At 39.7% G+C, this 27,991-nt stretch overlaps 1 protein-coding gene and 1 pseudogene across 4 annotated transcripts in view; both read left to right on the top strand.

Annotated features, from left to right (window-relative positions):
• The first annotated feature begins 735 nt into the window (after positions 1-735).
• Positions 736-27,991, top strand: part of AQP9 (aquaporin 9) — a 79,217-nt gene continuing 51,961 nt past the window's right edge. For 3 of the 4 annotated variants that reach the window (XR_006961281.1, XM_047075057.1, XM_047075056.1), the window contains exon 1: positions 736-1,226. Coding sequence is in view for 3 of the 4 variants with exons in the window: in XM_047075057.1 (XP_046931013.1) it covers positions 1,116-1,226 (111 nt within the window). In the remaining variant the exon portion in view is untranslated. The remainder of the gene's footprint in view (positions 1,227-27,991) is intronic. The other variant, XM_047075055.1, reaches the window with a different exon arrangement.
• On the top strand, positions 15,626-15,711 carry LOC124509009 (uncharacterized; annotated as a pseudogene).

Raw genomic sequence — 27,991 nt, 5'->3', positions numbered from 1 at the left:
CATGACAGGAAGCTAGTCCTAAACAATTTGTTGCCTACAAGGATGATAATTCATCAAACTTAAATGGCATAACCTAGAAGGATTATTTAGATGTATTTAACCCCTTTCTTGTTTAACTGGCGTGGCATATACTCAGACTGATCTCTTTCTGGCTCAGTGATCTCCAACAGTTTCAAGCTGCTATTGTTTATTTTCTATGAATTTTGCTTAAATATTTCATGGTAAACAAAAGGGAGTAACTAGATTTTCAAACCAGAATCCTCCTTCAGAAGAAAGTCAACAAGTTGCTTTCTCCATCATTTTAATTCTTGGATCCCAGTCTATCCTCAGTAGATGAAACCCAGCCACAGTAACCAAGGAGGAGATCCATCCTGTCCTAAAGACTTGCAATGGTCTCTTTGTACGTTTGTTTCTCCATCTCTAGAATGGATGCAGTTGTTCTTACCACCCTGAGGAAGGTGTCATTAAATCACTGGAATTACATTGGAAGAAAACAAGAGGGATTAATCTTGCAGAACAATACATCTGTATTTGCTTCATATTCTCCAACGTGCATGAAAAGTTCCTTCAGAAGAGAATGTTTACACTGGATGTATCTGTACCTGATTTGACAATCCCAAACTACACCCCAACCACCCACTTCTGAACAGGGGAAGAAAAAAAAAAGAAAACAGAAGACTGCAATTGTGTAACATGCAAATCTGCTGGACGGGAGCCCATCGCTGTGGTTTGGCAACACAACCAGCACAACATCTCTTTTCTCATCTCTTGAAGAAAAAAACAAAACAAAACAAAACAAAAACCAACAGAGAAAAAAATACCTTGAGAATAAAGGTAATGATTAATCTATCAGGCACAAAAAGGATCGTTTGGGGGATTTCAGGTTCTAACCTGCTAATTCAAATAAACAACTGTGAACAGGAGATGACAATTTCACCAGAAGAGGATTAAGTCACGGGTTCTAATTGGGACAGTGTTTGTACAGTCAGAGAAGCTCACCAGACATCTCCAGGAATCTGTGAGCAGTTGTCAAAACTTCCATTTTCATGTGCAAGTGAAGTAGGGACCAGAAGAAGCAGGTATTGGTGGAGAGTGGTCCTTGGAGAAGACCCAAGATGCAGCCTGGGAAAGGACGAAAGGGGAAGAGCTTCAAGCAAAGACTGGTCTTGAAGAGCACCTTAGCTAAAGAAACAATCTCTGAGTTCTTGGGCACCTTTATAATGATCGTAAGTGTTTCCTGAATCCTGACCCAATTATGCCTTCCTTTCTACCCAGCTGGCAATGAATAGTTTTGTTTTCTTTTCTTTAAGTTTGTCACTAGATTCATCTCTTCCAGGAAATAGCACATTCCTTCCGGGCTGTTTGGCTCTGTACTGGCCACAAGGTTGGGTTTCCATTTACACATTTCATTTATTCACAAGAGTTGATGGGGACAGGAGAGGGGGAGTGAACTACTTTCTTCACTTCAGCAATTTACTGAGATTCTGAGCTGGCTTTGATTAAAATCAGTCATTAGTAATTTGTCTCATTGATTAATTGATTTATACCTTGTTTCTTTCCCACAAATATTGAGGTGACTCAGTCACTTGAAGTAAGAACTGGCCGTCAATAAATATGAGTGGCAAGAAACAGCTCAGTATTACAAGTGCTCGGCAAAGATTGTGTTGTCATATCATTTGACTTTTAACAAGTTAGAAATTACACTAGATAGAAATATGCATTCTACAATCATCCATCTTTGGTTTTACCTCATTTTCCCCTCTTTTTACCTGAAACTGATATCTAAAGATCTTCAATACAACAGTTATAAGAAACGTGTGTGTGTGTGCGTGTGTGTGTGCGTGTGTGTGTATAAACAGAAGGATTGATTCTAAGAACCACTCAAGGATTTTGTCCAGAGAACTGCACAGCTATTAAGGAAAGACTGGATAGTTTATGTGAGTGGCACGGGCTCTAAGCTTCCACCCTATTGCATGCTATAGCATTCTTTGGATCCTGAATTTTCAGCTGGAGCCAGAAAATTAAATTTTCAATTATTCTCATATGCAACAACCACTGACTTTAACTTGCTTTAAAAAAAATCCTCTCAAGGGGCTCTTGGGTGGCTCGGTTGGTTAAGCATCTGACTTCGACTCAGGTCATGATTTCATGGCTCGTGAGTTCGAGCCCCGTGTTGGACTCTGTGCTGACATCTCAGAGCCTGGAGCCTGCTTTGTATTTGGTGTCTCCCTCTCTCTCTGCCCTGCTAATGCTCTCTCTCTTTCTCTCTCTTTCTCAAAAATAAATAAATGTTGAAAAAATTTTTTTAAAAAATCCACTCAAAGATTCCCTACTTCAATATTAATAATTTCATTTTTCTTAAAGTTTTAGAGATTTGTCCATAAACTTACAAGTTCTTGCTGATATACAGCATGGTGACTACAGTTAATAATACTGTATTGCATACTTGAAAGTTGCTAAGAGCATAGATAAAGTTTGTTATCAGGAGAAAAAAATTTATAACTATGTTGTGATAAATGTTAACCAGACTTATTGTGGTTATCATTTCATAATATATATAAATATTGAATTATTATATTGTACCTCTGAAGCTAATATAATGTTTATAAGTCAGCTATATCTCAGAATAAAGTTCTTTGCTTTGTATAAATACATAATTTAGGAGTATAAGCCAAAATCAAGAAACAAGTGTGAACTCAAAAAATTGAACTAGTGTAAATTGAGAGAAAGTCATAAGTGTTCTGGTCTCTGAGAACCTCTTTTTACTGAATTCACTCAAGTATTCTTGAGGCAAATGGACAGCTATTTGCACTCTTTCTTGACTGTCCTCACTCGTGTTAAGAATGTGGATGGGAGGGCGGGTGGTTGGAGAAAAAGAGAGAAAATAAAAGCCCATGATTCTTCTTTAAAAAAAAAATTTTTTTTTAATGTTTATTTTTGAAGGAGAGAGAGACAGAGTGTGAGCAGGGGTGGGGCAGAGAGAGAGGGAGACACAGAATCTAAAGTAGCTCCAGGCTCTGAGCTGTCAGCACAGAGCCCGATGCAGGGCTCAAACTCACAAGCTGTGCGAACATGAGCTGATCTGAAGTCAGACACTTTAAGGGACTAAGCCACTCAGGTGCCCCAAGCCCATGATTCTTCTGATCTTACTCTGTGCTTACTGGAAAATCACCCTCAGCGAGACAAAAACTGTTCATGTTACTTGAAATTTGGTCCCAAAGAAGAGAGTGGATGTCACTACAGACTTGATGCAGCTCTATGGTGACCTGTGGTACTGAGAAGTAAAGCAAATTCAGTTACAGTCTGTAGTCATCTGCAGAAAACACGGAGGAGGAAGTGAACTAAACAACCATTTTGCAACTGAAAAAGTTAAAAACCCTCCTTTTTTTTTTTTTTAATTTAAACCCTCCTTTCTTAACAAGAAGCTGTTTCTTAATCTCATTCCCTCCGAGTTGAGTAAGTGAAAGTTACCGTCAGCCATTTACTCATACAATTAGTAGCATGTCTTCCCCTACCATTCACGGTGGGAGCTAAACACATATCTTCATACTGTATATTGAAAAATAAAACTTTGTGTCTTCTGGCCAAAGCCAATAATTTCCTAAATGATTCATTTCCATCTCCACTGTACATTTATTTTTTAAAGCAAACTATTATGGAATCCATAATTGTGATTATAATATTTTTATTAAGGCTTGGGGGTATATATGCCAAAAGTTTTCACACAACACAATATTTTTACTAACCAATTATGTGGCTTTGCTCAACTCTTAGCCAAAATAATTATTTCTGCTTTATTAGAAAATGTGCATAATATGTTGCTTTGTATAGTAGAAAGCTTTGATTGTTGACAAGGTATGGGCAAAAGGGAACATAAAAAAAAAAAAAGATGGCAGAGGATATGCAGGACTCATCAGTCCTTCAAATTTGGCTTTTCCCCCAGACCCTGAGAGTCTGGTGCCATTTTCCTCCTTCCTCTCAAAAACCTGCCCTTAGAAGAAGTATCTTAAACTCATTTATACCATGGTGCAAATGACTAATAAGGCCCACTGGTAGCATTAAGGTTCATGAAAAATTCTTTGTAAACTATAACTAAAAACAGCAATAACTAGGTTATAAGCCAAAGAATTAGCTCTAATTTGGGCTTATAGACATGGGATAGGTATACCTTTTCACCTTTGCTAGTGCCAGGGACAGGGGTCACAGTGGATCTTCCCTAATACATAGAAGGGTTTCAAAGCCTTGAGCTGCAAACGTAGGGAGGGAGTATGTATTAAGTACCTACCATATGTTAGCTTCTTTACATACATTTGTTTAATCCTACAATAGCTGCATTGGGAAGGCTTTATTATTACTCATAAACAATTGAAGAAATGAGGACTCAAAGAGATGAAGTCACTGGCCCAAACCAGGAAAGCACTGAACTGGCATTCTTTCTAATTCTAGAGCCTACGCTTCCCACCCATTGCTGGAGTTCCTTCCACAATGTCCTTGATAGATAGTAAATCAGACTCCCTCCACTTGAACATCTCCATAGACTGGAGCCATGAGTTAGCTCTCTCATTTGCTTGCAGTCACGTGAGTTTAACTGGTGGGCACCTGATGAGGCCAGACCATGAGTTGTACCCCCAAAGCTTTCTGAAGCAGAAAACACTGCTCAACAAGGGTCACTGCTCAACAAGGGGAAGGGAGCGAGCAGGGGAATCCTTAGCCTTCTGCACATGGCTCAGGGCCTGGGGATTTCAAACTGCACATTAAATACCCACTACATGTAAAGCTCCTGAGATAGGAACTGCTCATAAAATGCTGGCTCCCTTTCCCCATGCTCGCCCCTTCCCCTCTTCTACTTCAGAGTCTTTGTAGTACTTGAAAACGGCTTCTTTGTCTCCTTCTGGACATCTTGCAGGCTCCTTTCCCCAACATCTGCCACAGAACTCTGCACATACGTAAATGGGACCCCATAAATGTGTGTTCAATTAAAATGTCTTTTGGTGGCTGAAATTCCCAGAATCTCTAGTCGTTTCTTGTAGCAGCTATGTTTACTCCTCACCACTCCATGCACCTTTCCTGTCTTCAAATGTTTCTGGATTCTTTGATACAGAGTTCATCCTATTGAAGATGCTGAGGTGAACAGCCCGGCAAGCAGCTATATTTCCTCTTGTAGTGGAAGGGCATCCTTCCAGGGCAGAATTTATGAGTGGGTGATCATCTCCTTGTGTATTGGGAAAGACTCTAAATTCTTGTCTCACTCTGTCAAGCTTGCACATTAGAGATCTACCTTTTGGCATCTCTAAGATTGAAAAAATGTAAATACTTCTGCTAAAAGTAATAGCCTCGATCTGTGCCCTGAAGGTGAAATAGAATGAGCAGAGACCTGGGACACAGGATGTGGAGGGCATAAGGGAGTGGGCAGTGCAGGAGGGAGGGAGGAAGTGAGATGGATGGCACATGACAAATGTCAAACCCCACAGTGATTTCCATGTCTGCTTCTGCCTTCCTCCGTGACTTCATGACCAAACTTCCCACCTTGCCAAAGTCACTGAGTTTGCCATTCTGTTCTTGGAGAGATACCAGATATGCTAACTATAGAAATTCTAGGTCTTTAAAATTATTATTACAAAGTGTGCTCAGATCTTAGAGTGGGTCTATTTCATACTGGAGAGCTTTTGAAACAAAAGAATATATGATTAGCATTTAGAGTAAAATAAGAAAATTCTTAAAACAAGCCAGTTCTTAAAATAAGTGCTTTGCAGGGCATAATTCAGGACATTTGGGACTGCTACATATTTAGAATTTCCAGGTACTAGTAGCACAGCTCTGAGAACCGGATGAGATAGATGTTGCTGGCCCTTCCTATTGATGGGGAAGCTGACACACAGATTGATGCAATCATATGTCCTTTGAGTCAGTGTGGAGCCCACACTGCCTTAAGCATAAACTTCTCTTGGTTTCCACTGAGTTTTCCCTCCAAGAGGCATAGAGTGCCTTCTCAGGTAGATTATTTTTTTCAATTTCATTTTGGTTAATATACAGTGTTATATTTCAGGTGTACAATATAGAAATTCAACTATTCTATATATTACTCAGTGCTCATCATGATAAGTGTACTTTTAATCCCCTTTACCTATTTCATCCAGCCCCCACCTACCTTCCCTCTGGTTACCAGTTTGTGCTCTAGAGAGTTTGTCTCTTTTTGTCTTTGCTTGTTTTGTTTATTAAAGTCCACATATGAGTGAAATCATGTGGTGTTTGTTTACTTAGCATTATACTCTCTAGATCCATCCATGTTGTTGCACATCTCATATAGATTCTTGTTTATTGTTATATTTATATCTTTCCTGAGGGGAAGGGAGAGAAAGAGAGAGGGAGAAGGAGAAAGAAAGAGATACAGAGAAAGATATCAACTCCATTTTGCCAGGTGGGAGAAATAGGTATAACATAATTAAGAGGTTCACCCAAGGTCACCCAGCCCATGAATGTGAGAGCTGGGCTTGATATCTTGGCTTTAGTTATTACTAATGTACAATTGTTTGATGAGAATTAACTCCTTTCATGGGAAAGCTCAAGAGAACTTTACTAATTTTATAGCCTAAAATACATTAGATAGTAAAGGTACCAAAAGATGATTATATAGAGCAGATATGATCCTGGCAGAGAAATTTTACAGAAGCTCTATTAGCATAGACTTTATGGACCACTTCAGTATCTACAAACACACTCAAAGCTCTTGTAACACTAGGGTTCTGAGGTGGTTCAGTCATATCTTCATGTCCTTAATGAACACATTGACCATGCAATGCACTGTGTTTCCCCTAGAGCTTCTATTTTCTGGATTCTCCTTGAGGACACCTTGTGGCTCAGAGCAAGGGACCAATAGGCAAGGGGGAATAAAGGGACACCATAACTCTTCTCTCACACTTTCTTGCTCAACAGTCACCTGCCCTTTCTCTGTTTCCTCTCTGCTTGGTCTGGCTTATGACTTTGCAAAGACCTGTCCCCCTCCAAGCCTGGCTGCCAATGATGAGGGTCCCACTGAGCTAGAGCTGTCAGTCTGCCAACATATGATTGGGCAGAAGCCTCTGCTGTCAGCAGTGCCTGGCTGATTCTGGCCCCAAATGCCATGCCTCTGTGTCCTTCAGATGAAGAAACAGAGACCCACACACTCACAGGATTCTGTCAAATGCTTTTTCCACCACAGTCAATTCCACCTGATTCTTATTATTTACTTTCGATTTACGTTTAGTTCTCAGCCTCTCATGGGTCTGTACTTCTGTACTGGGTGTTCTGTCACTTTAAGAAAGTCCCAGGTTCTAAATATGAAAGTGTGGAAGAACTAAGCATGTAAGGTTCTATGTGGGCCCTTGCCCTGTACCTTTAGCAGCTGTGAGAAGGCTGATGCAGAAGGTTCTCTGCCTTCCAGCATGGTGATGAGATGAGGACAAAAGACCAGGAAAGGGGTAAACATTTGTTGAACATACACTGTACCCAGACAATCATTGGTTCTGGAAAATCTCATGAGGTAAGGGAATTTTTCTTATTTTACAGATAAGGAAATGAAGGCTTAGTATGATCGAGCAACTTGCCCACAGGCAAATATGTGGTGGAGCTGGGATTAGAATCAAATCTCTGGTTTTTCTTCACCATGCTGAAATTACCGTTCTCATGTATGCTTTTGAACTTCCACTGCTGTTGCCTGAAACAATATATGTTTTATATGTTTTCAAAATGTACATATATGGCTTCATAGTTTGTATGCCTTCTACGATTTGAAAATTTCCTCCCAAATACACTTTCTGAGATTTATCTATTTGGGGACATGTAGGTGTGGGCAATTCATTTTACTTTTGTAGTACGGTGGGTTTGTGTATCCGTTCCCCTCGTGAACTGTTACGTGGTTTGCAACACATTACCAACACTGCTGCAGTGAACGTCTTTGTACGTGTCCTGTAAGTGTGTCCCAGAGTTCTTCTGAGTACATACTTAGAAGTAGGTTTGGTGGCCCTAGGCATGTGCATCTTCAACTTATGCATATTGTAAAATTGCTCTTAAAGTGGTTTTACATTTAAGTACCATCAACAACATAGGAGTCTCCGTTTTCCATGTACTCACTGACCCTTGATATTATCCAACTTTTAGATTTTTGCCCATTCGACATATAAGAAGCTATGGTGCCTGGGTGGCTCAGTTGGTTAAGTGTCTGACCTTTGATTTCGGCTCAGGTCATGATTTCACGGTTTGTGAGACTGAGCCCCGCGTTAGGCTTTGCGCTGACATGCGACAGTGCTGAGCCTGCTTGGGATTTTCGCTCTCCCTCTCTCTGTGCCTTTCCCTCGTGCGTTCTCTCTCTCTCTCAAAATAAATAAATAAACTTAAAAAAAAAGAAATAGAATTTCACTAGTAATTTTAATGAATTTCTAGTGCAATCCACCATCTTTTTCAGGTTTACTGAAGCTTTAGCTTTCCTATTCTTTAAATTGCCTGCTCATATCCTCTGCATTTTTTAACTTTTTCTTATTGATTATAATAGGATTTTGATATTTTGTGTTTTCTTATAGCTTAACGTCTTACTTTTCATAGTTAAGTCTTTAAATCATTAGAATTTATTCTGGTGTATGGTGCAGAGTAGGTGCCCTTTATCTGGTAAAATAGCCAATTGTTTCAGTAATGTATTTGACCAGTCTGTTCTGCTTCTACTGATTGTGATGATATCATATACCAGTTAGATAGATCATATATCGTTTCATATATAAAGGTGGTTGTATGTCAAAACTTTTTTTTAGTTCTAGTGATTTCTCTGTCCAAACCAGCACCAATGCCATATATTTTTGTTATAATTACTTTCTTTTTTTTCTTCCAAGTTTTTATTTAAATTCAAATTACTTAACCTATAGCACAATATTGGTTTCAGGATTAGAACCCAGTAATTCATCGCTTACATATAACACCCAGTGCTCCCACAACAAGTGCCCTTCTTAATGTGAAAAGTTCTATTGGATTGTGCTGGTGCAAACAATTTTTTTTCCCTGAGAATATGAGAAATTTTATTTTCTTTCTTTCTAGACCTTAATATTTAATTTCTTCTTATTACCATGGTTAAAACCTTCCTAGTACAAGGTTATTAGAAGCTATCATTGTAGCATTGTTATTTTATTCCCAACTTTAAAGAATCTACTTCTCATGTTTTACCATTAAGTGTGATAGTTCCTATAGGCTTTGGGTAGGCATTCTTGATTTGAGTAAGGGAATTCCTATCTGCCCCTCATTTACTAAAATTTTCATTAGGGATGTTTATTGAATTTTTAAAAAAGTATCTCTTCTATATTTATTGAGATAAGCATAGGGGTTACTCTTTTATCTGTTGATGAAGAAAATTACATTGACAATGTTTTTAGCATTAAACCATCCTTACATTTCTGAGATGAATTTCCACCTAATCATGTGGCATTTCATTTGCAATGTTTTATTAAGGATTTGGACTATAATTTCTTTTTATGTTGTCCTTTGTCTAATTTAATCACCAAGATTACATTAGCACCATGAAAAGTAGTTCTTTCCCTCTTTTTATATTTTCTGAAACACTTTGTATAAAGTAAGGATTACCTACTCCTTGAAGATTACTTAGCATATGCACTAAAAAAAGAGCGAGAGAGAGAGAAGTGTACAAGATTTCTCTAAAACTTATGTCTAATTGTCTAAGTTAGATTTTCCATTCTTTTTTAAAAATTTCTTTAATGTTTATTTATTATTTGGAGAGAGAGAGCACAAGTTGGGAGAGGCAGAGAGAGAGGGAGACACAGGATATGAAGCAGGCTCCAGGCTCCGAGACGTCAACATGTGGCCTGATGCAGGGCTTGAACCAACAGAACTTGAGATCATGACCTGAGCCGAAGTCAGACACTCAGCCAAACCAACTGCGCCACCCAGGAGCCCCTAGATTTTCTATTCTTAATTACATTTTAGCAATTTATATTTTTTCTAGGAAACTGTACTTCACTTGTGTTTTCAAACATAGTTTTTAAAAATTGCTAATATTTTCAAAATCAATACAGTGAAAGCAATAATTGTGAAATAATTTTTCATAGTATTTCCATATGGCTTTTAATATCTCTACTGTACTTGTGATGATTCTCTCTAATTTTTAATGTGTTTTTTTTCACTCAGTAATTTCTGCTTTGATCTTTTTTTTTTTAAAGTTTATTTTGAAAGAAAGAGAAGAGAGACAGCATGAATGGGGAGAGGCAGAGAGAGGGAGAGAGAGAATACCAAGCAGAGGCTCAATCTCATGAACGAACTGTGAGATCATGACCTGAGCAGAAATCAAGAGTCTGACCCTTAACTGACTGAACCACCCAGGTGCCCGGCCCCCCTTTTTAAGTGACCTTTCTTACATTTTTCCATCGAGTTGAACAGGTTTCTTTTTCTCCCCTTTCTCCTGTGCTTGTTCTATTTTTAAGTATTTACCGTTTCATCTTTAAAAAATGTATTCTAGAGTTAACAAAGTTTAAAGTGGATCAACTTCTTTCCGTCTGAACAACACAAAAACTTTTTAAAATCCTGATTGTAATCAACCACTCTATCTTACATGTCATTATTGTCTGATATTTAAATTCTACCTCCAATATTTTTATTATTGGTATTTTTAATGATGATTACTTATTTAAATTTACTACCACTTATCAGTTTATTTGCTAATTACTTATACATATATGCATTACTTTTAGGTGCATTTTCCTTCTTTGTGCAGTAAAAAAACCTTTCCTTAGGAAATTTTCCAGAAAGGGTGTGTGAGGAATAAACTTTCCCTGTCTTTGGGGCGCCTGGGTGGCGCAGTCGGTTAAGCGTCCGACTTCAGCCAGGTCACGATCTCGCGGTCCGTGAGTTTGAGCCCCGCGTCGGGCTCTGGGCTGATGGTTCAGAGCCTGGAGCCTGTTTCCGATTCTGTGTCTCCCTCTCTCTCTGCCCCTCCCCCGTTCATGCTCTGTCTCTCTCTGTCCCAAAAATAAATAAAAACGTTGAAAAAAAAAATTAAAAAAAAAAACAAAAACTTTCCCTGTCTTTGTTTGCCTGAGTTTTTCTTTATTTCACTCTCAAGCTTCAATGATTGGCTGATGAATTTGAGGTTGACAACTGGTTTTGCTTGGCAATTCGCAGGTGTCCTTCCAATGTCTCTTATTGCTGTTGACAAGTCTAGTGTTCATCTAATTCTTGTCTTAATCTGAATTTCCCTAGTTTCTATTAAGAGTTTCTCTTTTTATGTGGCACACACACACACACGCACACACACACAAATATACAGCCATAAAAAAAGAAGGAGATCTTGCCGTTTGCGACAACATGGACAGGCCTAGATAGAGGGGGTATTTAAGCCAGACTGAGAAAGACACATACCATGTGATTTCACTCAGATGTGACATCTAAAAAAACATAACGAATGGATAAATAAACAAAAAGCAGAATCAGGCCTATAAATACAGAGAACAAAATGATGGTCACCAGAGGGGAGAAGAATAGAGGAATGGGCAAAATGGGTGAAGGGGGGTGGGAGATACAGGCTTCCAGGAATAAAAGCATAGGGAATCTAGTCAATGGTATTGTAATAGTGTTGTTTGGTGACAGATGGTAACTGCATTGGAAAGGAGAATATAACACATAGAGAAGTTGAATCACTATGTTGTACACCTAAAACTAATGTAACATTGTGTTTCAACTATACTGAAATTTTAAAAATTATAAAAGCAACAACAACAACAAAAAGACTTTCCCTTTTTTTCCCTTGAAATTTCACTACAATATGACTAGGGCTTATTTTATTTTACACATAACGCTCAGGATTCATTGTTTATCAGTATTTAAAGATTCACAATTTATACAGTTCTAGAAAATTCTTAGTTTAATCGCCTTGCCTCTCCCCAGTCTCTCTGTTTTCTCCTTATAGAATTCCTATTAAATGTGCATATATGCCTGACCTTCTTACTTTTTTTATTTACGTCTCTACCCTTCTCTCATATTTGTATCTCTTAATCTCTCCATGATGAATTTTATGTAGTTGTCTCAAATCTATTTTCCAATGCACGAATTCCTCTCTGTTGTATCTAATCTTTTAATACATTCATTAAGTCTTTAGTTTCATTAATATGTTTTCATTTCTAGAAGTTCTATTTGGTTCTTTTCAAAAATTGCTTTTCTTTTCTCTTCTCATGTGTTTATTTCTTTTCTCTCTCTAACTCACTAAAGCCTAATGTACTGATGGTATTTTATGATTGTTCTGTTCATCTCAAGTTTTGGGGGAACTAATAATCCTGTTTATTTTATGCACTCTCATTCACAAAAGAAAACTTCCTTTAGTGGTTTGTAAATTTGTAGTGTAAACTCTTCCAGGAGGGTTTGCTTTTCTCTGTGGGAATTCTGTACGGCCTGCACTGTGGGGTTGTTCTTCCACAGCAGGCTTACATTTGTTTCTGGGAGGTTGCTTGGGTATATCACCAACAAGAAACGATTGTTGTAAAGTGGAAAACTAGAAAAGGAAGACTGATGAATGTGCGTACCCTGTTGAAGAGCACTCTCCCCAAAAAAGTGGCACTCTGCAGGGCATCTAGGTGGCTCAGTCTGTTAAGTGTCTGACTCTTGGTTTCTGCTCAGGTCATGATCTCACAGTTTTGTGGATTTGAGCCCCACATTAGGCTCTGCATTGATAGTGCAGAGCCTGCTTGGGATTCTCTGTCTCCCTTTCTCTCTGTCCTCCCCACCCACCTCACTCACTCTCTCTCTCTGTCTCAAAAATAAATGAATAAACATTAAAAAAAAAAAAGAATGTCTCTCTGCTCCCTTTCCCCCACATGGGATGTGTGACCATGAATGACTAACTAGGAAATCCCATGCTTTCTCCAAATGAAGCTGATTCTCTTCTAGTCCTTACAGCCTGAGTCAGGATCAGCTGAAGGAGGACTTTCCTATAGAGTTCCCCTTACCAACAGTGAACATGAAGGGCCAGACTGGCCTGGAAAATTTCAGAGTTCCAAAAGACCTGGGGAGAAAAGTCTGTTCTGGGTCATTGATCTAAAGGCTACAGATTCCTAAAGCCAAACAATTCTGCCAAACAGAACTCTGTTTTTGATCCCTGAGTTTGAATTTTGACTCAGAAAACTTGCTACATTCATTGACTTTCAAAGAGGAAGTATTTTTGTTTTCTACTTTCCAGAATGGGTTTGGTTCATTTTTTTCTTTAGTGACAAAGCCCATTGCAACATGTTTCCATTACTTGACAAGAAAGGAGAACATAGAAATGAGAGCAGACGTTGTCTCCTCTTTACTCATCAGCCTTATGATGAAGATACAGCATAAACTGAAGGACTGGGAGGAAGAGAAGCCTCATAAGTGAGGTAGCTGATAGGCCTGATCAAAACGCTACAACAGCCCAGCAATGAAGTCTACTCCATACATGTAGTGGGCACCTTATTTCATGTCCTGGTAGGATTGCTGAGCCCACTGAACCCACCAAGCAAAGAAAATGCTTTAAGAGAAAATATGCCAGCAAAATGTGCCCCCCTCCTCCATCATGATAGATTGGCTGATCATGCTAAGACACACAGTCCCGGCATGACCAGCCAAGACCAAAAAAGATCTGAGGGCTTCATTTCTCTCCCAGCCTAGAATCAGCCCACATGCCTTAGTCTCTATTTCAAAGTTTAGATTTTCTAGGGAGGAAACCTCCTGAAAAACCCATGCCTCTATCAACAAATAAGTGGTTAAAGAAATTGGGGTGCATCCTTACAATGAACTGCTATATAGGAATTACAGATAATGAGGCCAATTCTTATATGCTGTTATGAAAAGATTCATTAAGCTAACAACTTGAAAAAGCCAGCAGAAAATGGTATGTATAAAATACTCCTATTTGTATAAACACACACACACACACACACACACACACACACACACACACACACATTTTTACAGGATATACCAGGAAGTAGTGATATTAGTTACTGTAAAGAATAAAATATAAAATCTGGGATGGGAAAGAGACAAATTTCTTTTATTTTTTAAGTTTTTTTTTTTGCTTGAGAGAGAGTGCTTGTGCACAAGGGAGGAGCAGAGTGAGAGGGGGACAGAGGATCTGAAGCGAGGTCTGTGCTGATAGCAGAGAGCCCAATACAGGTGAGATCATGACCTGAGCCAAAGTCAGATGCTTAACTGACTGAGCCACCCACACACACCAAGAGATAAATTTCTTATATTTTATTGTATACCCTTTGTATTTGAAAAAAATTTTACATATTCATGTACATTTTCTTCAATCCCCTGTTCCCCTAAAAGAGCTGACTCAGGAGATTTTCTCCCTTCAAGGTGTTTTAGGTAGTTGCTCATAATGTATTCTGAAGAATACTAGTTCCATGAAATGCAAATAAGAATTAAGTGAAAGAAAATATGCTGTCCGTCCCAAATATGTTTGGAAAACACTGGGTTAAACCAAGTTAAGCAGTTTCTTCAACTATAGGACTTATCAGAGCTTTTAATGTTCACTATAAACTCTAAGAGGGAAATAGAATATATAGACCCTGGACTTACTTGACTACAAATTCCTTTTTTATTTTTTTAATGTTTATTTATTTTGAGAGAGAGAGAGGGGGAGGAAAGGCAGAGAGAGAGAGAGAGAGAGGGAAAGAGAGAGAATCCCAAGCAGGCTTCTCTCTATCAGCACAGAACCCGACTCAGCTTGATCTCACAAACCATGAGATCATGACTGGAGCCAAAACCAACAATCAGACGCTTAATCAACTGAGCCACCCAGTCACGCCAACAAATCCCTTTTTAAAATTTTAATTTCAGTATAGTAAATATGTAGTGTTATATTGATTTCAGGCATACAATAAAGTGATTCAACAATTCTATACATTGCTCAATGCTCACCAGGATAAGTGTACTCCTAACCTCATTACCTATCTCACCCATCACCCACACCCACCTCCACTCTGGTAGTCATCAGTTTTCTATAGTTAAGAATCTGTTTCCTGGTCTGTCTCTATTTTTCCTTTGTTCATTTGTTTTGTTTCTTAAATTCCACACATGAGTAAGATCATATGGTATTTGTCTTTCTCTGACTGACTGATTTTGCTTAGCATTATACCCTCTAGATCCATCCATCACCTTGGAAATGGCAAGATTTCATTCCTTTTTATGGCTGAATAATATTCCATTGTGTGTATTTATACCACATCTTCTTTATCCATTCATGTATCATTGGACACTGGGGTGCTTCCATAATTTGACTATTGTAAATAATGCTGCAATAAACATAAAGGTGCATATATTTTTTGAATTAGTGTTTTCATATTGTTTGAGTAAATACCCACTTGTGTGATTACTGTATTATATGGTCATTCTATTTTCAATTTTTTGAGGAACATCCATACTGTTTTCCACAGTGCTGCACTAGCTTGCATTCCCACCAATAGTGCATAAGGGTTCCTTTCTTCCACATCCTCGCCAACACTTGATGTTTCTTGTGTTTTTTATTTTAGACATTCTGACATGTGTGAAGTGATAGCTCATTGTAGTTTGATTTGCACTGCCTGATGATGAGTGATGTTGAGCATGTTTTCATGTGTTTGTTGGCCATCTGTATGTCTTCTTTGGAGAAAAATTAGAATAATACAGAGAAGATTAGCATGGCCCCTGCACAGATCCCTTTTTTTTTTTTTTTTTTTTTTTTGAGGAGCATCTCATGGAACTGATGGTCTGTGGAACATACTGGGTCTGGAATGAATCTAAGAAACAAATTTGCCCCAGAATTCCTGTCTTCAGGTATCTTCCAGACTGAAAGTGACCCAAGGTGTTCTTAACATTGTTAGGCCACTTTGAATAAAGAGAGAGCTGTCCTTGGGGTGCCTGGGTGGTCCCATTGGTTAAGCATCTGACTTGGGCCCAGGTCATGATCTCACGGTTTGTGCGTTCAAGCCCCACATCAAGCTTTCTGCTGTTAGTGCAGAACCTGCGATGGATTCTCTGTCTGTCTGTCTGTCCCTCCCCTGCTCACATGCTTTTTCTGTCTCTCTCAAACATAAATAAACATTTACCAAAAAAAGTGGGGGAGGGGGAGAGAACTGTCCTCAGCAACCCTCCATCTATGTACAGCACCATCAGACCCATGCTTATCCTATTGAATACTCATACCTTAATAAATAAATGTTTAATTAGTTCCTAATTCTGACCCAGGGATTGTGATCAAGTTCTTGTCCAAGCTAGCATTATTTTGGATGAGTTGAGGGACATGAACACCTGATATAGGCCAGAAAAGGAGAGCATTCTTTTCATCCTATGAGAAAGAATGATGTTTATCACCTTATATTTCAGAGACCCAAGTTTGTGCTTGGTCCTCTTTTCTACTTAGAGAGCACTGAGGTTGGCCATTCGCCCATTCACCTGGTTCTCAAATTTCAGATTCCTCTGTTTTTATGAGCTTGCCCTAACATCATCTCTTTTCAAGTACAGCTGGTTCTTGAGGGGTGATTGATCTTATCCTGATATTTTCTTAGGCCACATACCATCAAATACTTTATTTTTAACCAGAAGGTCCAGGTTTCAGTCTTGGGTTTTTTTTTGTGACTATTTTTGTTATGACTGAGAACATTTTATTTTCCAGTTTGAAAACTAACTGACTAGAAAGCTGTGCATAAATATGCATCCTGTCCTAATAAAGGGAACAAACAGACCTACCAAAACAGCAGCAGTTGGCACAGGAGGGACACAGAGCTAGAAATCAGAAGACCTGGTTCCAGACTCAAATTCTGCCACTTATTAGCTGTATGAATTCTGTCAGGTTATCCAGTCTTCCATTTTTTTTAAAAAAGTTTTTATGTTAATTACAGTTAGTATACAGTGTAATATTAGTTTCAGGTGTACAATATAGTGATTCAACACTTCCATACAACACCCAGTGCTCAACACAAGTGCCCTCCTTAATCCCCATCACCTATTTCACCCATTACCCCGACCCCAACCATCAGTTTGCTCTCTGTAGTTAAGAGTCTGTGTTGGCTTGTCTCTCTCCAGCCTTCCACTTTTTGTTCTATTTAAAAAACATTTTTTTTAACGTTTATTTATTTTTGAGAGAGAGAGACAGACTGAGAGCCGGGGAGGGGCAGAGACTGAGACACAGAATCCAAAGCAGGCTCCAGGCTCTGAGCTGTCAGCACAGAGCCCAACCTGGGGCTCAAACCCACGAACCATGAGATCATGACCTGAGCTGAAGTCGGACACTTACCCAACTGAACCACCCAGGCGCCCTGGCCTTCCAATTTTTAAATGCAGATTAAATGTTGGGAAGAATAATGGAAGCAATGTACATGACAGTGTGATACATGTGCTATACATGACAGGTGATACATTCACCTATCCAGTGGTCAAAATCATGTGTAGTCAAACCTGAGCCCCATGTGTGTGAATGTGAGAAATTCTCTTAACCTCTCTAAACTTCATTCCCTTGTTCATAAAATGGAGGAAGTAGGAGAGAGGACCTGACTCAAAGGGTTGATGTGAGGACCAATGGGCTAATGTATGGAAAGTACTTAACTCATAAAAAGCACTCAATAAAATATTAGCTGTTGTTGTTGTTTCTATTATCATGACATGTTCCAGTGGATATAGTCACAAAAACTAAATAGATGTATGATAGGTAGGATGTGCAACTTATAGTAACATATACCTACAGCACAGGCTGAAGGGCCAAGGTTTGCAGAGAATGTATTGACAGATTGGCATTTGTTCTCCTTCCTCTCCAGTTACAAAAAACAAAATGTTTATAGGAGGAGGAGAACCTCTGGCAAAGGCCCAAAGTGACTCCCTTCTCAGGAATGGAGACTATACGGGGCACCCGGGTGGCTGAGTCACTTTAGCGTCTGACCCTTGATTTCGGCTCAAGTCATGATCTCACAGTTCATGAGTTCAAGCCCTGCATCAGGCTCGGCGCTGACAGTGTGGAGCCTGCGTGGGATTCTCTCTCTCTCCCTCTTTCTCTGTCCTTCCCCAACTCATGCATTCTGTCTCTCAAAATAAACTGTACAAAATAATAATGGAGACTGTGCTTTTGGTCTCCCTATCACTGCTACCTTAAAGTCTTGCCCATAGTCAGTCTTTCATTTGAAGGTAGCCACAGATTCTCTCTCCAGGAACTGAGAGTCTGTGCTGCATCTCATCTTGGGGCTGTTATCACCAGGATATCTGTGGGGTCAGGAAGTCACCGACACCAAAAGCTAAATGGATTTCTCCTCCCAGGGCTTAAGATGGGAGTCAGTAGCCCCAAAGCTTATTGAGATGAGGCCAGTAACATATATGGGTGAAGTGGACATGGCAAGGTTAAGAAGGAAGTGTCTGTCCTGTCTCAGGAGGCTTCTGCCACCCAGACTGTCTCCACTGTGGCCAAGTAGGAATGGGGTAGATTTTTATCAGACTTTCAAGTTTGAAAAAAAAAAAAGGTCTATGTGTAATTTTTCTTTTTAAATACTGGCAACAAGGGTGCCTGGGTAGCTCAGTAGGTCAAGCTCAGACTCTTGATTTCAGCTCATATCATGATCTCATGGTTCATGAGACGGAGCCCCGCGTTGGGTTCCGCGCTGGGCACGGAGCCTGCTTTGGATTCTCTCTGCCCCTCACGCCCCAAAACAAATAAATAACCATTAAAAAATAAGATTAAATACTAGCAACAATTTCTAAAATTTAAAAAAAAAATCACCATGTAGGCCAAGCATATCACTGAGTCAATCCCACTCATAGACTGTCTTCTGTCATGGACCACCAGTTTGTGACTGTGCTCTCAAGATGTCCTTAACCACACTCTACAAACTATTCTCACCAGAAAAGGGCAAGTGGAGAGATTGTGAGGGCCTCAGCCTTCTATTCAATATCATCTGTTTATAAGAGGCCTGCTATTGGAAATCAAATTCCTCAGTGCAAGATTGTCATCCTTTTCTTTTCTCATCCTAACACCTGGCAAAATTGATTGAGGCAATCATGTGAAAACCATTTTTATTTCAGGCAGTACCAGAAGAGAAATCTTGATCTCATATAATTTTAATCAAGTTGCTCATTAGGCCAATCTGTTATGTGCATATATTAATACATCTCAGATTTAATAGTATTATTAAATACTATGATGATTCAATAATTTGGGGTATTAATCAGATAATTCAAGAATTTGGGGAGACTGAAATGTCAAAATAGCTCACTTAGGTCGTAAGACTAAACTATAAAACCACATTTCCAGGTATACTTTCCCTAGCCATAAATGTTTAAGCCATTTACTAATAACAAGCTTAGTGGGGTGCCTGGGTGGCTCAGTCAGTTGAGAGTCCAACTTCTGTTCAGGTCATGATCTTGCAATTCGTGGGTCTGAGACCTTCATCGGGCTCTGTGCTGACAGCTCAGGGCCTGGAGCCTGCTTCAGATTCTGTGTCTCCCTCTCCTGCCCTTCCCCCACTCACGCTTTGTCTCTCTCTCTCTCTCTCTCTCTCTCTCTCTCAAACATAAATAAACATCAAAAAAAAATAACAAGCTTAGAATATTAAATAACAGCACCACACTTCTTCCATATTTTTCTTACCGGTTCTCAGCTATCTTACCTCTCCCACTACTCTGTGAGCTCTTAGAGGACCTGTGTCTGAATTTTGTTTGCACCCCTGCTACCATGAGGCACCACATGTGCCGAATGTACATATATATGGAGGAATAAATGACGAGAGGAAGGAATGGCTGAGTGAATGCCAGATCACAATTAGGGCTACTTGCAGATTTGGGGATCTTAGTTTACTATATTACATTTTTTGAAAGACAGACTTGTAAAGCACAAATCTGGACACACTACTTATTTTGTTCAGGTACAGTTGAGGGCAGTTTAGGGTAAGTGAAGAAACACAACCTTTGGACACAAATGTTAATTTTAGGTTCCAAAAGATCTTTTCACTAGTTGTATGGCCTCGGGAAAATTACTTAATTTCTTTGTCCAAGGGTTTCTTTAGAAGAAAACAGCAGAGTTTTCCTTCCCTGGAGTTATTATGGGGACTAAAAGAGAGTATCTGTAGCATATATGTGTGTGTGTAAACAAATCAGTTCATTTAAATTACAAATGTTGCCACAGGCATACTCTTTGAATACTGACTTCTGTTTTATGAACATTTACATTAAATGACAAATTCTCCACTGAAAGATATTTTTCATTTAAAATATATTCCTCCCCTAAATTTCAAGAAGACCTGCACCAATGTACAAGGTAAACAGTCATACATGACTCACATTCTTGGCTCACATGGTTGCTTCCCACGTGAGACGCAACAAACATGTCCCAAACTGTCATTACTAAATTAAAGGAGGATATTCCCTTCTTAGAAAAGTTTTCAAGAGAATGGTAATAAATAAATACTAGCCAGGTGAGCTTGGGAAATGTTGGGGCATTTTACAATGGCCCCTTGGGTTACTTCTTGGGTCTGGTTAAAGGGGCAGGTGAGAGTGGGGGAATGGCTTCACTTCTTGGATCTCTGTTGAGAACAGATAGGAGTGCTAATAAGTCCCCAGAATGCTGGCCAGTGCCATCTATGTGGCTTGTGGGTGTGGTTCATCAGTACAGATAAAGGCCTTGCCCCACCATTATCTCAGCCCACTCACTTCCGGTACCAGGCAGGTTTGGTCAGCATCGGGCACATGAGTGTACCTTCTCCCGATGACCACAAAGTTGCGAGACACCAAGAGGAAAGAAGACAGACAAAAGTGGAAGTTGCCTATGCAGGAGGAGCAAGAGAGCAAGCAAATGTTAATCAGTGAAACAGGTTTTGCATAAACTGAAAAGCTGCACTTAGTCACCAGCCTATCTCACTGGTCTCTGAGAAAGAAGGGAAATGGGCCTGAAAAGGATTTTTCGCTGGGTCACTAGAAGCTTTGGTGAAAATTCACAAGTGTCGGACCAAAGTGACCATGTTTGTTATCACCAGAAATGCCACGTGCCCTGGTACAGGAGCCCAAGAACTATAAGAAGAGTCCCCAAATAAGCATCATCCTCAGGCCTTCAGCCCCCTTGGACTGATACACCTGGTTTACAAGGCAGTTGTTTGCACTGGGTAGATTGATAACAGATGGCTGCTATCATGGGTCTCCAAGTCCTTCAGCATTCCCGGACAGCCCTTCACTTGCAGTATGAGATAGGAAAACTGGTGCCCTGAACCCACACTGTGGGAGCCCAGCATTCTACCTGAATATTTCTATCAATTCTCGGGGGTATTTGTTCCTTCTGATGACCTCTCACTCCACCCAATGTGTAATGGTTAAGAGCACAGGCCTCCGATTAGGACAGACCTGGGATCAAATCCAGGTTCTGTCTCTTTTATTTTTTATTATGTAACATTAGAGAACTTGCTTGGCCTCTCTCAGCCTCAATTTCTTCATCCATAAAAGGGAGATAATAATACCGTACTTTTCTCCTAGGATGAACATAAGTTGATAATGATGAAGTAATACAGGTAAGGCACTTAGCATGGAACCCGGCACAAAGAACACACCAAACAAATCATAGCTGGTGTTTATATTTCTTTATCCATGCTACCCTAAACGGATGAGTAAAGATAGTAAGCATTTCATGAAGCCTTAACTCCAAAGTCCATGACAGTATTTCCCAAGAAGTCCTTTCAACTCTTCTTTCAGTATCTATTAATTCTGAAAATACTGAACTACAAAAAGTAGATATGAGACATGGTTTTTTTTCCCCTTATTTGGACCATGTTTGATGCACACAAAGAATCACAGACCCCTTATAATAATTACAAGTTTCCCTAGTGATCATTGGCCTCGTGTTGCAAGCATTTGCAAACATTTGTAAACATTTTGCTAAAGAATCCCTAGCCTTTATTAATGACTGTTTTTCTGAAAGGGCTCAATTTTTACCTACTTACTAAATAAATGTTTATTGAGTCTCTGTTTTACATACTGACTAAATAAATATTTGTTGAGGGTCTATTATGCACTGTGTACTGTGTTGGGAATATCTTGGTTGGCACTGTAAAGGAGGTAATAGATACCTAAGAGTTTTGAGAATAGTAGGCTTATTATCCTTTCTCCTCATCTCCAGCATTTGTCTGTGATAATAACTTGATCTGTGTCCAGTAATCAGCTTGTCGTAGGGGTCATGGCTCAGTTGGGAACTTGCCAGCAGCCCAACTGATATTTCTTAGAAATCACACCTCCCACTTCTCACATCCCACCCTGAAATTGACTGTTTCTCTTGAAAAGACATTTACACAGGGTTTTATTTTCCCTGATTATGTTTAGACGTTTTAATATATTACATCAGATATTGTTTGAGCTGCTGTGGCAGATGCTACAGTCTTGGTGGGGTGACACAAGGCAAGGTGGAATATAATGAAATGACATTGTAAAGACATAGTAGAAGAAGCAGAAGAGGCCTCTGCAGGCTGAAGCTGTCAAAGAAAAACCCCACAGAGGAGGTAGGATTTCAGTTCAGTGTTAAGAATAGATTGGGTTTGGCTGGGGAAAGTGAAGAGAAGGGACATTTTGCTGGAAGGTATAGCATGAGCAGGTGTACAGGGTGGGAATGAGTGTCATGAGCTCAAAGGACTCAAGTGACTGGGACACCAGCCTGGCTGATGCAGATTTATGCTGAAGAATACCGGGCAGAAAGTGGATGAGTCACGAGGCAAGGCACCAGAGGGCCCTGAGGACCAGGTGGAGGTGTTTGTGCTGCTACTTCCTGAGTAATGGCATATAAGTTGTGCTTCATCTGGCATGGTCACTGAGTGGGGAGACACTGGGGGTGAGGACACTGGCTGGGGGCTGCAGAAGAAGACTCAGAAAATTTGAGAATGATTGGCTATGAATGGCAAAGGGAGAGAAGAGGAGGGAATACAAATGATTCCAGAATGTTTGGCCTGGGTGATTGAGAATGACTGGTCACCAGTCCAACTGCCTTTCAAATGTCCTTCTTGCTTTTCCACTGAAATTCTTTCTCCCACTCCTGCCACATGTGGTGCCTGATAATAACAACAGTATTTACCCTCTCCCCTTTCTGTGTTGCTTTCCTACCAAAAGCACTAAAACCCCACCAAATATGAAAGGACCCATCTTTGGAGAGGAATCATAAATAGGCAAAACTATGTGAAGCTCTTGTCAGCTTCCCACTTTCTCTCTTCTGCAAATTTATCCCACTACTAGGAATGAAACAGCAACTATTTGTAATACATTTCATAGATGTGTTTCTCCCTGGTTTTATTACCCATCAGTGAGTCAGTGGTTAAGTTCATGAGTCCATTTGTCTTAACTTACTCACCCAAAATGGGAGTTTTCTTTTTTAGTTTATATTAAAAGCAATAATATCCTGCACTTGTCATTGCCCTTTGTCATTTAAATAGTGCTTTCATTGTTGTTATCCCATTCGCACCTTTACTAAACAATCCTATGAAACAAGCCTGGCTGGTATTATTATTACGCTTTAATAGATAATCAAGCTGAGACTGAGAATTGACATGTTCATTTACACAGACACCGACAGTCGTACCTGGAAACAGCAGCTAAAATCTGTTTATTTAATTACCTTCAATATTCTAGATGCTGTTACAGAGACAAAGAAGTTTAACACATGATCTTGTATACCTTGTAAAATTGGGAAAATCAGGCGTAGATATGTCAACAGTTCAAGTACATCCTGTGCCTGAGTGTCCCACTAGATGGCAGCAGAAGCAATGAGCAGAGGGTATAGGATAAATTACCATGTCAGAACATGACACACAAATAAGGGAGGATTGTGTCCATTTCTGGGCCCTGTGTTTTAAGAGGAATGCTGACAACCCAGAGCTCAACCAGGTGAGACTCACTGGGAATCTGACTCTCAGGAATCAAAAATGAAGGGACAGGCATCCAGGAAAGGGAACTTAGAGAGGACCTTAGGCTCCCTCCATTTATTAGAAGCCTGGTATGTGAAAGAAGTTTATTCTTTATAGTCCCAAGAACGGGCCTAGAGCTAATTGACAGAAATTACAGGAGAGAGGATTCCAACTTCATATAAGGAAGGACTCCCCAGCCAATGGAACAATGAAAAAATATATAGCACAAACTGCCTGATGTGATAATGAGCTCCCTATGCCTCACAGTAATCCAACATGGACCAGATGAATACCTGTTTAGGATATTGTTGGTGAAATGCCTATATAAGATCCAGTATATGTGCCATTGAGTTCAGAACCAGCATGGTGCTAAGGCTGAGGAGAGAGCATCATGCAGGGTTTAAGACCCCAGGCTCTGGAGACTATGGTGCTCACACTTGGAACCGAGCCACCATGTTGTAAAGAAGCCAGTCCACATGGAGAGGCCATTTGTAGGTGTTTGGGCCAATGCTCCAGCTAAGGCATCAGCTGAGAGCCAATATCAACCACTAAACACGTGAATGTGTTAGCCTTTAGATAATTATAATCCTATCAACTTTGAACCATCATACTTGACACCAAATGGAGCAGAGTTGAAATGCCCTGACCAACCTTGCCCAAACTGCAGACTCACAAGCAAAATAAATGTTGTCATTTTAAGCCACTAAGTTCAGGGGTAGTTACATAGTGCTGGATAACTAACGCAAATGTGATATTCTACATTGTCATTGAGCTTCAAGGCAACTTACAGGCACGGAGTAAGTAGAAGGTGGTGGTATTTGCAGAAAGGAGGTTGGTGGATTGGCAGACGAGAGAAGAGAAAGCTTGGTGAAGCTATTGGGAGAATATGAATGAGAGATGAATGAGGAGCTTTGGGGGCACAGCGAAGGACACAGTGAGGACCAGATCCATGACTTGTAACACCTTTCCTCCTCTACATGCTTTTGTGAGTTCTCTAACTCTCCTGGAGAAGGCAGTTAGACTGAGCAGTTGCTAGATCCTGACAAGAAGGTGGAACAGAACTTGAAGGTCTGTACATGGCCTCCACATACAAGGAGGGGATGGTGGGCGTGGGAAACACAACACCTAAGGAAACAATAAAACAAAATAAACCAGCCTAGTGTTTGTTGTGGATATGGAAAGGAATCTTAGAAATTGTTTTCTAGATAAGGAAACCAAGGTCCGGCATTTGAAAAACAACTAAGCACTACTTGTATAGTATGGACAGTACGATTGAATTTCAAAGAACAAAGGTTAGGTGTGGTGAGTTATGAATGGGTAATGGGTCCAAAACAGCTTTCCAGATAGGGAGACCAGAAAACTGAGACAAAGTGGATATGATAATAGGCTTTCTCTGTATCTAAGAAGGAGAATGGTAGGACAGGCTTTTCAAAGGTTAGGGCAGGGAGTTGGTTGGAAAATTTCTCAGTAATACCATGAAGGAAAGTTCTTTCATTTTGGAAGGAAAAAAACTACACTGGGCGCACAGAAGAAGGAAACCAGAGTGGGTGACCAGTTCCCTAGCAATCAGGCCGCGATACATTAGGATATCCAAGGACTGCTTCCCTGTGCAGTAAATTCAGGTGGGACGAGGCAGGCAAGGGGTGATACTAGAGGGTAGTTGCCTGACTTCCTCATTGCCTCTGAGACTATAATAAATGTATTTTAAAATTTTAAAGCAATGATGTAAATCTGGGCTGAAATCTGAGTGGCAATTTCTGATGGTCAGGGAAGTCCCCACACTGTTCATTTGTCCTCCTTCCTTTCCCACAGCACACAGCATCGATTATCCTCCCGAGGAAAGAACAAAAAAACCATTTCAGCATCTGGGGTGGAAAAGGAGAATATTAATCATTATGAAATTTGACAGGGCAGAGGCCTCCCTGAATCCACTCAGGCCATTTAAAACTTTTCTGTCCCCTCTAGACTAGCACGAGTGCACGCACATCAGACCATAAAAGCAGGAAGATGCTTATATGGAAAGCAGTAATATTTCAGGACTGGCCTGTGTCCAGATGTGTCTCATTACACCTCATTGTCTAAATCAAGTCATGGCAGTTGTCAGTAAACTTTTATTCTTGTTTTCTGAAGATGCTGCCAAAATGCCAGTTACTTTGGAAGTTGTGCACAGGGCAGTTAATTCAGTTTAAATTAAAAAGAAAGACACCAATGTGGTGGTGGTTTTAATTCAGAGAGTTATTATAATAGATAGAGATTCTGGGAAAAAAATAGGTCAAGTGTAAGTGAAATTGATAGGCTATGAAATGGACCCAGGGGATGTTTTTGAATAAGGAAAGGGGAACATGTTCCTAGTACAACCTCACTTAGGATTCAGTGTAGGGTCTGGAGCCAAGCCAGTGCATGTGTGATGGGTAGCCCAAGGGCGTCCCTCAAGATATCAAGCCACCTACTTAACCCTACCATCCAGCAGTTAGCACTGAGGTGAGTCAATATGTCTTAGAATTGGGGATTACAGAGGCTATTGAAAGACCATCAAGATAATTTCTCTGCCTTCAGGGAGGAGTAAAACAAAATCATTCTATATGTATGAAATTATTGTTTGTATATTATATTTCTATGAAAGACCTCACAAATGCACCCTGGGGGAGCAGTTTAGAATTAATCCATCACTGTCAAGAAATTGTTTATGTGCTACCTCTCCTACTTCAGGTTCACACTTCTCTTCTCATCCTTTTGTGAAGAGACACTTAGTGGCTGGTTATTATCTTCCTGATAAGAGGCATTCACATGTTTAATCTCTTTTTTCCTTGAGCATATTTATTTCTGAAACCTTTCCTCACGTGTCCTTAAATAATATTCTTTACTTGATGCTGAGTCCTTCTTGAAGTTGTTGTTTCATTATGAAACCCAAACTGAGCCATGTATTCTAGAAAAAGTTTGGCCAATTCAAAATATAAAGAGCAATGATTTAATGATCCTGCAGTCCAGAACTTATTCCTCCAGGAGCATACTAGCTGTTTAAACCACAGCATGAGGATGGCTGATGGCCATTTATTGTCTTGTTGCTTTTCTAACAGACTTACATGTAACTAATCTGTCTTTCCCAGTAACACTCCCTCATCAAATGTTTCCTTAATGGACCGTGATTAAATGGTTTTAGTTGTTCAGTGAAAATATAGGACTCATTTTTTAAAAATTAGGAAACGCATGATGCTACAAATATTTGTGTCCCCCCCCCCACTGCCAAATTCATTTGCTAAAAACCTAATGCCCACAGTGATGGTATTAGAGGTAGGGCCTTTGGGAGGTGATTAGATCACAAGGATGGAGCCCTCATGAATAGGATTAGTGCCCTTTTAAAAGACTTATGAGAGCTTGCTCAGTTCCTTCTGCTCTGCAGGATACAACAGAGAAGACTGCAACCCAGAATAGGGCTTTCACCTGACCATATTGGCATCCTGATCTTGAACTTCCAGCCTCCAGAATTGTGAGAAATAGGTGCCTGTTGTTTATAAGCCACCCAGTCTGTGGTATTTTGTTATAGAGGTACAAACAAACTAAAACACATGGTTAAAAAAAAAAGTATGCAATGAAAATTGCTCTCCCAGTATCTGCACTGGCCATTTAGCTCCCCCCATGGAAGTACCATCTCCTGATCTGTGTTCATAGACATGGCTCATGAATGTAAAAAGAAATACATACACAGTAAAACCTTGGTTTGCAAGTATAATTGGTTCCAAAAACATGCTTGTAATCCAAAGCCCTTGTATATCAAAGCAAATTTTCCCTTAAGAAATAATGGAAACTCAGATGATTCATTCCACAACTCAAAAATATTCATGTAGAAATGATTACAGTCCTGTAATATAATACAAAATACTAAAGAAAATAAAAAAAATTTTTTTTACTTGCCTTTGAAAACCTTTGTGGCTGGTGTGAGGGAGACAAGAGAGAGAAGGGTTATTGTGTAGGACGACTTTCACAATCCCTTATGGAATCACTGCTATCTACTGACTCAATGGAATTTTTTCTGCATGGGGGCCATTGTATATGCTCATATGGATGTTGACTATAGTACAATATTAATAAACTTTTGTCATATACTGTATTTAATG

Source organism: Lynx rufus, unplaced genomic scaffold (genome assembly GCF_022079265.1).
Source record: "Lynx rufus isolate CCGP_SWC_20201006 ecotype Redwood Valley unplaced genomic scaffold, mLynRuf1.p SCAF_13, whole genome shotgun sequence".
NCBI lineage: Eukaryota > Metazoa > Chordata > Mammalia > Carnivora > Felidae > Lynx > Lynx rufus.
The sequence above is the reverse complement of the archived record's forward strand: the minus strand, read 5'-3'. Positions and strand labels throughout refer to the sequence as shown.